This window comes from Populus nigra, chromosome 8, assembly GCF_951802175.1.
Source record: "Populus nigra chromosome 8, ddPopNigr1.1, whole genome shotgun sequence".
Taxonomy (NCBI): domain Eukaryota; kingdom Viridiplantae; phylum Streptophyta; class Magnoliopsida; order Malpighiales; family Salicaceae; genus Populus; species Populus nigra.
In genome coordinates, this window is record NC_084859.1 from 8,712,919 (window position 1) to 8,726,259 (window position 13,341).

The window sequence follows — 13,341 nt, forward strand, 5'->3', positions numbered from 1 at the left end:
GGTTAAAGCTATCAGAATATTTATAAAACAAGACAAAATCAATAGTATTTTTGATACATTAAAAAATTCATTTCAAAACTTTGAAATGTGTTATAATCAGTATCTTTATCTCATAAGCTCTAATTCAAAGAGAATACAAATGTGTAAATTGAAAAGTTATTGAAAATGATTAAAAAGAGAAAAGATATGTGAATGTGTAAATTTTATTGTCATTGATGGAACAAAAGTGAATTCTAAAGATATAAGAATAAAATTTATATGTAGGTCTTAATGTACTGATTTTAAGCAAAAAATATATATATATTAAGCAAACAACGTTTTAGTTACAATAACAAGCGCCATTTAAAGTGCTCCTGGAACAATATAAAAGGGTGGGTCGTACTTTTTGTTGGTAGGTCATGTTTGAAGAGTGGTATGAATGAACATGAACATTTTTTTTTTACCAAAAATAAGAATTAGCAAATACAAGATAAACAAAAGTTTGAGGCATTTATTTTTCATTAAACATTTAATATTTTGTATTGTTAGTCAATAAAAAAAATACATGTAATGAAATTGATGTGAGTTTTCATGAAAGGTTGTAAAGGTGATACATGTATTTGAAAAAAATGATCATAAAGTTTATAGTTTTTTTGAAAAAATCTAGTACAATATGATGATGTCTCAAAATTCAAGATATGTATCTAAAATGTTATTTAGTGTTTGAGATAATGATTAATCAATATATTCAAATGTTTGGATTTCTTCTTCTTAATCTAAGAAACTCTAGGTTTATAGTAAAAGCTTGAATAACTGTAAAAATCATCCCAATCAGAGGGGGTTTAAAAACCATTCGATGATAAAATCAGTATATTTATGAGAAAGATATTAAATGATTTAAAGCAATAAATGATTTTAAAGAGCCTTAAATTCAAGGAACAAAGATGTTTGTTCTTGATTATTAAGTTGGTTAATACTTTGAAATCTATGTTTCTGTATCTTAAAAGATAAAAAGTTATGAACCATTTACCTAGATGGTTCAGGGGATATTTATACCTCTTGAACCTTATCGTTTTCAGAAAAGAAAAAGATTGGAAAGTCCTCTGCTTTCAGCAACATTAATGGGAGACATGTATCTCTTACATATCATTAATGAGATAGTAAGTATGGTAGGTCCTTTAAGAGACCTTGTATACACCTATAAAAGTATAGGGAGATTATTATCTTATTATGAACGATTATTCTAGATGAAGAGGCATGATGGTTTATCATGTCTTTAATACTTATATTATAGAAGATTATTTAGTATCATGCATATAACCTTAGAACTTGATAATGTCCAAGGTTTTTGGGTCTGACATGTTTGTTAGATCCATGTTTTCTTGGACTTAAATGACTACCAAATCTAAGTTCTTTGAGTCTGACATGTTCGCCAGACCCATATTACCTTGGAGTTGCCTAATTTTTAAGTTCAAGTTTCTTAAGTTTGACATATTTGTCAAACTCACATTATCTTGGACTTAGCTAACCTTACTAAGTCTAAGTTATTTGGGTTTGACATGCTCACTAGACCAACGTTATCTTTGATTTGGCTGACCGTCAAGTCCAAGTTTTTTAGGTCTAGCATGTTCGTCAGACTCACATTTCCTAGGCTTAGCTGACTTTCAAGTCCAAGCTCTTTGGGTCTGATATATTCGTCAGATCCATGTTATCTTGAGTTTGATTGATTGTCAAGTTCAAGTTCTTTGGGTATAGCATGTTGGTCACACTCATGTTAGTTTGAGCTTGGCTGACTATCATGTTCAAGTTTTATGGGTCTGACATGTTCACCAGACCCATGTTATCTTAGGCATGGTTGACTGTGAAGCCCAGTACTTCGGGTTTGACATATTTTGCCGAATATATTTTATTTAAAAAGATTTTTATTTATAAAAATTTTAACCAAAAATTAACTCATCAGAATCCATCAAAAACCTAGTGCGGTGGCAATAAACAACTATACATTATGCATTATGGTAACAAAATTTGAATAATTTGGGATAAACATTCATTGGGCATGGTTTTTTATACAAATAATGCAGCTAAAGTTGTCATTACAAGATGGAATGAAAGATTTTACAGGTTCACGACATTCCTCTAAAATCTTAAAAACTCCTAGAGCTTAGTTGCGAAAAATCTCTGAATTTGAAAAGCATTTTTCGTGGTTTGCAGAGTTTAACACTCCTCTTATGGCCAAAATTGTAGCCATAAAAAAGAGGAAACAAAAAGTAGGTGAAAATGTCATGATAAAAAAAAGTGGCTTTAAATAATGACGTGGAATATAAGGTTGGCTATATTATATGAACACCAACCATCCCAAATCTTTTAGTTTATTTATTAATAATAGATGGAGGCTGGGTAAGATAATATCTTAGGAAGATAATTAAATTAAATATGAGTTTCAGTTGCTAATTAATCATAAGACAATATAAATAAATAAATAATGGGCATTGAACTCCTTCAAAATGGAAACATGAATGGAAAAAAATATTGGCCTCTAAATATAGAGCACGAAAATAAATTAAAAATATTACATAATGGGTCTTGAGCTCCTTCAAAATCCCATAGTTTTCAGACCCGGCCCGATTCAAGGCTGTGTTTCGGGTTTTGACCGAGTCACTAGGTCATCCAGGTCAAAAAAAAATTTAAAATCAAAACGACGTCGTTTTAATAAAAAAATTAAAACTTAACATATTACAACCATGTTTTTTACCGGTCAACCGGATCACATTGGGTTTTTTTTTTCAACCCAGTCCGCTTCTAGGCCCGGATCGGCCAGATTCTGGGTCGACTCGCCGGATCAAGTTTCAAAACTATGCAAAATCCATGACAAATAAGAAGATAAAATGTTAGCCCTGCAACTTTAAGATGATAACATGAACAAATAACACAATGAATATTCTACAACAATTGTGTTTGTTAAAATGATCTGATAAAAAATGAAGGAGCCGAATATTACGATGGAATCCCATTTTATATTTCCATCAAAACTTATATTAACAACAAAAATATAATGCATTTACATGATTAATACTAAAGTCATCAAACATTAAAAAATTAAAAAAAAATATTTTTCTAAAAAAAAATTGTTAATATTTTTTTTAAAAAAAAACCTTCATTTGCAAAAGAATCCCCCGAGGTGGCGGGCAACATGGGGTAACAAGGCTGGTTATATAAATATAATATGAAATGTTTTATAGCACAACATTATAGTTGAAGTACCCAAATGGTTAGCAAGGAATAATAAAGCATTAAGATGGGATAATGATAAATATAAGGAATTGAATATTCATGTAAAATAAATAAATTAAAGTTGAATAGAATTACATTCTAGATATGTAGCCTGTGTGGTATTGTTATAGTGGTTATTTTATAAAGTTTTTTTCACTTAAAAATATATTAAAATAATATTTTAAAAAAAAATTATTTTTGATATTAGTATATTAAAATAATTTAAAATAAATAAAATAAATTTATTTTAAAAAAAAACAGTTAGATTTGCCATAGCCCGATTTGCCGAGCCTAATTCATGTTAAGTTCCCACCAAATCCAAACGATCAGCTCACCCCAATCAAGCCCAGGTATCATCTGTAATCTAAGCCGATTTAATGGTGGACCCACGGCAATCGAATCTGCGAGTTCATAAAGGTTCTTTTTTACGGTGGCTTTAAGGTGTGGATTTTGTTCTTGTTCAAACCACAATTATTAGGGAAATCATTGCTTCTTTGGTACCTCCTCAAGTTTAAATTACAAAAAGAGCTGACAGAGACGCAAAATCAACTGTTTTGCACCACAGCGAAACCCCACTGGGAGTTTGCAGCATCGAACTTTTGTGGAAGGGGAAATCTAAATTCAATTCTCAAGATTTGAATACGTGCTGCTGATTCTCCTCACTAGTCAGTCAGCCAGCCAGTCAGTCGTTGAAGAAGAAATTGAGTCTCAAGCCGAGCCACGTCGACCCGTTGAGATTTAAAATAAAAAAAAAAACAAAACTCATCATCGGCAAGGGAAATGACAAAATAGGTGGCCAAGACATGTCTACTTGTCAAGTGTTTAACGTTAAATAACACCAAGATTTCTTATTTTTTTTACTCAAATTACTTTTTATATATTTTTTATTGTTTTATTGTGTTGATGTTAAAAATAATTTTTAAAAAAATATATTATTTTAAAAAAACTTTAAAAAATAATATTTACCACACTTCCAAGTGCTTAATGAGAACTCAACTTAGTTTGTATTGTTTTCTTCGTTTCAAAAAATTCACTATTAAAAAATATCTTTTTTTGACATTTCAGGGATGATTTTTAAATAAAATAAAATAAAACTCTTAGGGTTGTTTTGCTGTAAAGGACATTTTGGTAAATATATTTGATGGTGAAAGCAAATATTCTACCCAGTTTACAAGATTACCAGCTAAATAATACCAAGATTTTTTAAGGTTTGTTTTTTATTAAAATTTAAATTTTTTTAATTAAATTAATCTTTTTAGTGTTTTTTTATCTTTTTCATGTATTAAAATATTAAAAATATTTTTTTAAAAAAATATTATTTAAATATATTTATAAAAAACAATTCTTCAAAAAGAAACCAATACTTATTCCTGAATACTTAAATAAGTGTTTATGTTTGTTTTCTTCATTGAAAAAATCATTATAATGAAATACCCTTTTTTTGATATTTTGGGATGATTTTTTAAAAGGAATATAATTGTTAGGGTTATTCAGACGTACAAGGGCATTTTGGTCATGATGCTCGTGACCAAAAATTTATCATGCACGTAGGACCAACCCTATCTAGCCGTTACACGCACCGTCTATTCTGCCGACGCGGCACTTCCGTAATTCAAAACCCCACCAAATCTTTTTCACGTATTAAACAAAGAATTCGACCGTTATCTTCCTTTCTATTCAACAAAACCACGACACACTATTTTCTTTTCTTTCACAAAACATCTCTCTAAAAGCTAGAAGAGAAATCAAGAAGACAACAATGGCTGCCGATTATGCATTCAGGGAGGGAGATGTGGAGATTGATGAGGGGCTTGGGTTCCCAAGAGCCTACGCGAAGCTTTGTAGAGATCGTGGTGTTGTTGGGACTTATAGCCATGGCCCTCCTTTCGCTTTCATTCCGTATGCAATGCAGCAACATGAGGTAATTTAAAAGGAAAAAAAAAGGCCCTTTTGACAAATCTTTTTTTCTGTTTTAGTTTTTAGTGAAGGAGAAAATTAGCTCAGGGGGTTAAATTTTACAGGATTTACTCGAAAGCAGTACACAGATAGGCCTCTGTTATTTGATTTTGTTTTCTTGATAATTTAATTCTTTTACCTTCTTCTTTCTTCTCTTGGTTAACTAAGTTTCTCGTGAGAAACTCTACTTGGATCATATGGTTTTAGGACGAAATTGAAATGTTAAAGTTGCAGCTAAATCAAACAAAAGGTTAAAGAACCAAAATGGACCAAGAATTTTTGCATGAAATGTGGTTTTAAAGAGTTAATACTGTCAATAATTCAGCCATCGATAATTCTTTTTCCATCTACTCCGATGCTGTCTTTGATCATAATTTTCACTGCAGATCTCGAGAGCAAGGGAATTAGAACAGATGTTTCCAATTATTGAACAAAAAGCAAAACAAACTGCCAAGCCCAAGATTTTTATCAGCCTCTTGTGGAAGCAGCTCAATCATCTAGGGTAACTTACCTCTTCATCATCTCTCTGCTCTGAACCATAAAAAAACTACTCAAATTTTTATGATATACGATCTTTGATTTATTTGTTGCTTTGTTGGATTTTAGGAATGCCGGATTTGATCCTGCAGTAATCCGAGTGGACCCATACGGCAATGTTCTATATTTTCATGCTGATAAAGCCTCACCTCTTGCTTGGGAAATTGATCACTGGTTCCCTTGCCCAAGTACATAATTAATCACTAATCTCTCTCTCCATGTCTGTGTGTATAAAATCATACATAACATCTGTAATGTTTGGTTTTGCTCGTTGAAATTGTAGGGGGGGGATTGACAGTTCCAAGCAATTTGAGGATACTACAATGGCAAGTGTGCAAGAGAAAGCATAACAAGTTAGAGTTTCTTGTTCCGTGGTGGGATCTTCAGCTGGGAATCTCTGTGAACCAGTTCTTATCCATCTTTGCGTCTTCCAACTCAGATTTCAGGTGGGTCTATATCGATATCTACCTTTTGCAGCAATCAAATTGAACGATGAAAGAGAAGTTATATAATGCACTTCGTTCCAAAATTATGGCAGGCACAGGGCGTTTTCATTTTTGTTCTCAGAAGGAGAAAGTGAGGAACTAAATGCTTCCCAGAGTGTAGAGTCACATTCTTTTCCACAACATTTCATTGAATCGAGAGAGAAACTAGGCCTTGCTCCAGCTGCTGTTGTTGTATCTCGAAGAGAATCATATGATTCTTCTTTGGCTTTGAAATCATTGGATTACAACAGGCAGATGAGGTCGCATTCTCCTGCAATTGGTTAGTTGATGAATCTCAAATACATAACTGTTTTTGTTTTTTTTTTATGTTCCTTTTCTTTTACCAACTTTTTTTTCATTTTTCCTCTCCTTTTCTTTTTCATGTACGCATAGTTATAAAATTGAATTTCATGAGGTAATATAGTGTGTTCTTTGGTTGTCTGTCTTACTTTAGCTTCAAGAAAAGTAAAGCCAAGTTTTCTGAAAGAAAATGAGGACCCCGACTTTGTCACAAATCCATATCAAGCAATTGTCTTGGCCAGAGATTCTCTTAAGCAAAAAGAAGAAGCTCACAAGATGCAGGCTGACATACTGAGTTTGGACGACGAAGTTAATGAAATAAAGAGAAAGACTGATGAGGAAAAGCTTACTATTCAGGACTTGGAATTGACACTGATAAAGCGTAGGAGGAGGGCAGAGAAGTGCAGGCGGCTAGCAGAGGCACAATCTTCATACAGAACTATGCTAGAGAAGATGATTCGTGATGCTATGCACCAGTAAGATTTGCTACTCAACACAGGATTTTCTCTCTTCATTTTTGTCATATATTTGAAATATTTCATTTCTGAATTATTATTGCAGGAGTGTTGTTTACAAGGAACAAGTGAGACTGAATCAGGCTGCATCCAATGCACTCATGGCAAGGCTTCAAGCGCAGAAGGCAATATGCGATGCTTCAGAGAAAGAACTCCACAAGAAATACAAACAAAGGGACGAGCTTGAGAAACAAATTAGGCCTGAATGGGAACAAGGAAGGAAAAGATCAAGAATGGATGATATCTTACCTGAAGATGGAGACCATAAAGCTACATTTTATTTACCAGGAATCAGGCCAAGGACACCTTTACACAAGGAGCTCAGAGTGTTTCTAGAGGAGGAGCAGAAAGCATCTGAGGCTGGCTTGTCTGCTAACGAAGAATCAAAACATGGCGAAATTGAAGAGGAACTCAAACAACCTGAAATGACTATCATGAAGGAAGAGCATAATAAATCAATTACCCCATTCGAAAATGAAATTCCAATTGAATATAAGCTTCGGGCACTGGAAATAGGAGAGGGAAAGAGAGACAAAATCCAATTCCCAGTTATCCAAGACCAAGAAATAGAGGATGAAGAGAGCAGAAAGCAACGTGGAAAGGGAAATGTAGAGAGGTGGCTGCAATTGTTGTTAGAGAATTCTGGAGAAGAGATTGAACCTCAAAACTCAAACGGCTCTGGAGCAAACACATCTGATGACATCGTTACCAAGCTGAACCAAAAGTTCCCACAGAAAGAGGCCAAGAGTTCAACACAGGTCCAGGGGGAGATGCCGCAACTAATTTTACAAGGAAATGATAAAGGAACGAGGGTACAAGAGATTGTTGAGATAGAACCAAACAAAACACCGAAAGAAAAAGGAAATGGCAGTGTTGGTGGTGGTGAAGCAATTGGAAGTAGCAACAGTTTTGAAGGGAAGGAAAGAATAGAGAGCAAAAAAGAAAGGGTGCTTACAAGGTCTGAGAGTGCCAGGACATTGCGGCGTATCCCATCCTCTCCATCTTTGATCTTGGGTATGAGAAAGGGGGTTGAATGCATGAGGAAAAAGCCCATGGTAACCGGAGATGATGACTATGACGGGGATCGAGCTGCAGGGAACAGCTTCATCAAGTCATCCATCAAGACTATCAAGAAAGCAGTAAAATTCTGAAACTGCAATTCCACTTGTTCAAATCCATTTGTATTGTACCTTAAATTTTTCTTTTCTATTTTTTCAAACTTTATAGAGTGCTGCTAGCAATGGCAGCATCAGATGAATAATTGTGTGGAAATTTGTATTGTATATCCTAAAGTGTCTTTGATTTTTGTATGAGATTGGTTGTGAGATATATGTAATAACAGCTTGTTGTGTTTGCAATTAAATGTGATTCAGCTAAATTCATTTTCCCAGTAAAAATGTACTCTCTCGAATTAAAGTTCATCAACTCCGACATCTTTATACATGAAACTGAGATAAAAGATCCTCTTTTTGCTGCTGTTGAGTGTGGACTAACTAAAAATGAATCCAAATAATAAATCCCAGCTTCTGGGAATGCGATAGAGGCAGCTTCCTCGATGTGTGTGTCGTGGGGCATCTTGTATGAATAATTCAAGAACAAAAATAATACCAGAAATAAACATCAAGTCACCAAATTCTGGATTCAGTAGTAACGACAGGGCATCCTATTCATGTTGAAGGATGAAGTAAAGCAAAAGGACATTTCTTGCATTCACCAGATCTCGCAATTTCATTTGAACACTACGGATTCAATTGTAAGAGAACGAAGTTTGAGCGGAAGGTGGAACTTGGAAGTATCAAAATTATAGGGCATCAATGCCATTTTCATACATTATAAGCAGACAAATGAGATCATACCTCACATACATGATACAATCTGTGTTTAGCACTTGTGTGTGAAAATTATCATGGTCTAGCTATCTTCTAAGCACATATACACTTTGGTTATATGGATCTCAATAATGTTCCATAGCCAAATTATAAGTCGTCCTGCACGACATTGAGGTTGCCTTTCCAGTATCTGACTACAATTTGAACAGCTCTGTATCCCTGATGGAAATCTCTCTGTAAACTATCTTGAAGATGAAATGGACAACTCATTCAAGTTTCTTAAGCTTTCTTGTCATTTCTTTACCAGTAACCTTCATCGCCACAAGAGCACAAACCATCCTTGAAATGATGAAACTGCTCAGTATCCCTAACAGAAATCTCTCTGCGAACTATCTTGGAGATGAATTTGACAGTACTATGACAGCTTTGGCACATATATAGATTCTTTGTTACCCATATAGGCATCCCAGGAGCAGAGTTGATTAGGCTGTAAGCAATGGCCTGTCTCTCACTGTGCCCACAAAATATGTCAGCTTTTGAAGTTTGAATTCCATCCATTGAACTGCATTCTTGACCATTGAAACCAGATGTCTTCATTTTCTCATAAAATCCCTCCAAAACAACATTTATTTCCTGCATTTGAGGGTGGAAATTATCACCACTAAGGAAAGCGTGAACTTTTCCCTTTACTTCCACCCAACTACACCCAGGATCAACGATTAGCCCTTCCTCTTTCATTGTCCTTCTAACTTTTGCAACTTCATCCCATTTACCACTGTCAGCATAGAGATTACACAAGAGAATATAATACCCAATACTTTCAGCATCCTGCTTGAAAATGTGCTGAGCAGCAAGCTCCCCTAGCAGAACCTGCCGGTGGATCCTACAGGCATTTAATAAGGCTCCCCAAATTGCTGGGTCTGGCTTTATAGGCATTCTCTCTATAAATTCATGAGCTTCGTTCAATTTCCCTGCACGGCCAAGTAAATCAACCACACAGGCATAGTGTTTCAAATTCGGGGTGATATGATAATTGACTTTCATTCTCTGGAAGTACTCCAAACCTTCAGTTACCATTCCAGATCTACTGCAAGCACATAGTAGAGAAATGAATGTAACATCATCAGGATTTATTTCAGATTCCACCATCCTTTTGAATAACTCCATGACCATAGCCCCTTTCCCTTTCTGAGCATATCCTGTGAGCAAAATATTCCAAGCCCCGACATCTTTTTCATTCAAGTTAAACTGGTTTAATGCAGTTCTCATCCTTCCACATCTGACATACAAGTCCAAAATTGCATTGGGTAGAAATCCATCGAAACCCACTCCAGCCTTTAATGCATGGGCATGAATCTCTTTTCCGCACATCAAAGCTCCTACTCTAGCACATGCAGAGAGGGCAGAAATCAATGTTACAGAATTTGGTTTTGACTTCAATATCATTTTCCGAAAGAATATCAAAGCCTCAAAACACCGATTGTTAATCCGAAGCCCATTAATTACTGAAGTCCAGGAAATCACATCCTTGTCAGGAATTTGATGGAAGATTTCCAAAGCCTTTTCAATACGTTTGCACTTTGAATACATATCGATGAGTGAGTTCGCAACAACTACATACAATATGTGCCCAGTCCTCTCAGCAAGCTCATGAAGCTTCATGCCCATATCTAATTGCCCTAATGAAGCACAAGCAGATAAAACACTGGCTATTGTTACCTCATCAGGCATGGTGCCCGTTATCTCCATGGTTTTATAAGTCTCCAAGGCCTTGTCAGGTAGCAAATTATCCACACAACCAGAAATCATTGTTGTCCATGACACGACATCTCTGCATTCCATTCCTGAAAAAACGCTTTCTGCTTCTTTCCAATGCCCAACACTCAAGTACATTTGAATCAAAGAGTTATACACTGAAATATTACCATCATAGGCTGTTCTCACGACATAACTGTGAAGTTGTGTCCCTAATCTTTCATCGCCAAGAAGCTCACAAGCAGATATCACGCTCGTCATGGTCATCAAATCAGGATCAATTGAAAGCTCACGCATCCTGAAAAACAATTTCAACCCTTCCAAACACTCATCGTTCTCAAAATACCCTGAAATCATTGCATTCCAAGAAATCCTATCCCTAGTGGGCATTTTGTCAAACAACATCCGCGCTGAAACAACATCCCCACATTTTACATACATAGTAATCAAAGCATTGACAACATCAACATCCATGTCAAAATCAAATCTAACCACATGAGCATGAACCTCTCTCCCTCTCACTAAATCCATTGCCCCAGCACAACTCCTCAAAACAGAAGGGAAAGTATAGACATCAGGCCTAATTCCAGCCCACAAGATCCTATGATACAAACACAAAGCCTCATCAAAAAACCCTGCTTTTGTATAACCACCAACCAAAACATTCCATGAAAACAAATCTCTCTCTCCCATCCTCCCAAAGACATTCCAAGCATTACCCACATCACCAAACCTCACAAACATACTCAACAACGCATTTCCAAGCCTAACACTCAACAGGGTCACCAATGAACTCAACACAGCTTTCCACACATACTCACCCTCACTGTATCCTCTCTTATTCTCACATAACCTTATCAAAGCAACAAAGCAGTCCTCTTCTACGGGAATTTTAGCTTCTTGCATTGAAGCAAGGTGTTTCAGAGCTTGTTCAAGGTTCCCGCTAAGACATAGTTGAAGCAAGCGTGAGTTTGTTGGGTTTTGAGGGGTAATTGAAGTAGTGGCTGCGGTGTTGAGTGAGTTTTGAGGGGGGTTTAGTGTAGAAGAGAAAAGGTGTGGCTTTTGGGGTTTGAAAGAGAGGGTAAAAGTTTTGTTGGAGTTGTGGGTTCCGGGGAAGTGGGAGTTAAGGTTTTGAAGGTGTTGGTGGAGACGAAATCGTGGGGTTTTAGCAGAGAGAGCCATTTTTGCAAAAGAGCATTGTTTGCAAGCAAGAAAGAAGGAAAGAAAAAGGTTTTGGCTGAGGTTTAGCAGCTTCACGATAAACTGTAATAACCCCAGTGATTTTACAGTTAAGCTGGTTAGCTCCTACTTTATTTGTATTCCAAATTTTTTTATTGTTGAATCTGATAGTATATTTTGTTTGGATTATTATCCTTCCGTTGAAGAAAGTACTGACTTCAATTATAACTTCTGAGGCTCATTTTAAAGTCTATGGCTGTCTAATCCAGTGAATCATCAAATTTCCTGACACAAAGATTACCTATAGTGTGGGTTGTTTTCACTATGCATTTAATCCTTTTATATTTAATTTAATTTTCAAACTTTTTATTTAGATAATTTAGTCCTAATTAAAAAACAATTAATTTTAAATTCAAATTCTTATAAAAAAATAGAATTGGAAAAAAAGGGGCTGAAATAAAAAAACACAACAAACATGAGTTACGTATCATAAATTTTGAAAAAGATATATTTTCATCTTCTAATTTAAACAATCACACAAATTATATAATTTTAATCCCTCAACATTTTTTCAATTTTATTTTGGTAAAAAAAATTTATTTTGTTATTTTTTGGTTCCTGGTTGAGAGGGAGAGAGATTGCTAAATTTCGACAGCAGAGAAAGAACATATCATTGACATCGATTTAGGCCACCAAAATGGATAATATATGTGTCAAATTGTTCAATTTAACGAGGAGAGTTCATATTATGTGTTTTTTCCTTGAAAGTTCATGAAAAAACATCTATGAGATCGGGTTAATTTTTTGTTTCAGGTTGAGTTTGGTTTTTTGGGTTTTTTAGGCCATTGATAAGTTTATCATGATTTTTAAGGTGTTTTTGGTCAAAAACGAGTCAATATACAAGTTTTTAAGTCAAAAAACCTTGAGCATAATTTTCCAGCCACCACAGTGGCTAGAATCTGGATAAAACAGACGATGAGTCGTCTGATTTTTTTTCAGAAAAAATTAGGCGAACAAAATGTCATCTGCCCTAGGTGTTTCTAAAAAAAAGAGCTCAGACGCGCAAACCCTGATGAAATGGGCCAAACGGGCTGGCTAGCTAGGCCCAGTAGTGTATGACCTTTTTTTAATTTTTTTTATTTTAATTAATGCTTCTTTTTTATTTTTTTTTAAAAGTTAATTATGTTTATAATAATACATCTCTCTCTTTTATTTTGTTTAGAGAGCCTCTTTAAAATAATAATGATTTTTTTATATGTGTTTAATTTTTGAAAAGATTTTTCTGATTCATCTATGATTTTTTGTATAGATGAACTATATTTAAAAAAAATATTTATTTTCAAGTGATATTTCCAATATGTGTAACCTTGCATATTATTTCTTTTTTTTTATTTTTATTCAATCAATCGAATATGTTTATCTATTTCTATTATCATTTGATTAAATAAAAAAATGCTTTAATAAACAAAAATTAGCAAACATGATTAGGTAATTGTCTCGTCTTGCGTGATTAAATATCTTAATCTACGTCTATCT

General features: G+C 34.5%; 2 protein-coding genes across 2 annotated transcripts; one reads left to right on the forward strand and one right to left on the reverse strand.

The window, feature by feature from the left end:
* The first annotated feature begins 4,917 nt into the window (after nucleotides 1-4,917).
* Nucleotides 4,918-8,420, forward strand: LOC133700601 (uncharacterized). Its single transcript, XM_062124176.1, has 7 exons — nucleotides 4,918-5,170; nucleotides 5,592-5,707; nucleotides 5,812-5,930; nucleotides 6,026-6,188; nucleotides 6,281-6,507; nucleotides 6,682-7,003; nucleotides 7,089-8,420. Exons 1-7 carry the CDS (start codon nucleotides 5,009-5,011, stop codon nucleotides 8,191-8,193), a joined length of 2,214 nt encoding a protein of 737 aa, XP_061980160.1. The 5' UTR covers nucleotides 4,918-5,008; the 3' UTR covers nucleotides 8,194-8,420.
* Nucleotides 8,421-8,835: 415 nt separating this feature from the next.
* Nucleotides 8,836-11,996, reverse strand: LOC133701079 (pentatricopeptide repeat-containing protein At1g15510, chloroplastic). The gene has a single exon (XM_062124862.1). The coding sequence runs from the start codon at nucleotides 11,806-11,808 to the stop codon at nucleotides 9,172-9,174; it is 2,637 nt and encodes an 878-aa protein (XP_061980846.1). The 5' UTR covers nucleotides 11,809-11,996; the 3' UTR covers nucleotides 8,836-9,171.
* Between the last annotated feature and the right edge of the window lie 1,345 nt (nucleotides 11,997-13,341).

Coding starts and splice junctions, on each gene's coding strand:
- LOC133700601 (XM_062124176.1), top strand. CDS start 5,009: ATGGCTGCCGATTATGCATTCAGGGAGGGAGATGTGGAGATTGATGAG. Junction 5,931..6,025: donor TCACTGGTTCCCTTGCCCAA/GTACATAATTAA, acceptor TTGAAATTGTAG/GGGGGGGATTGACAGTTCCA. Junction 6,189..6,280: donor TCTTCCAACTCAGATTTCAG/GTGGGTCTATAT, acceptor AAATTATGGCAG/GCACAGGGCGTTTTCATTTT.
- LOC133701079 (XM_062124862.1), bottom strand. CDS start 11,808: ATGGCTCTCTCTGCTAAAACCCCACGATTTCGTCTCCACCAACACCTT.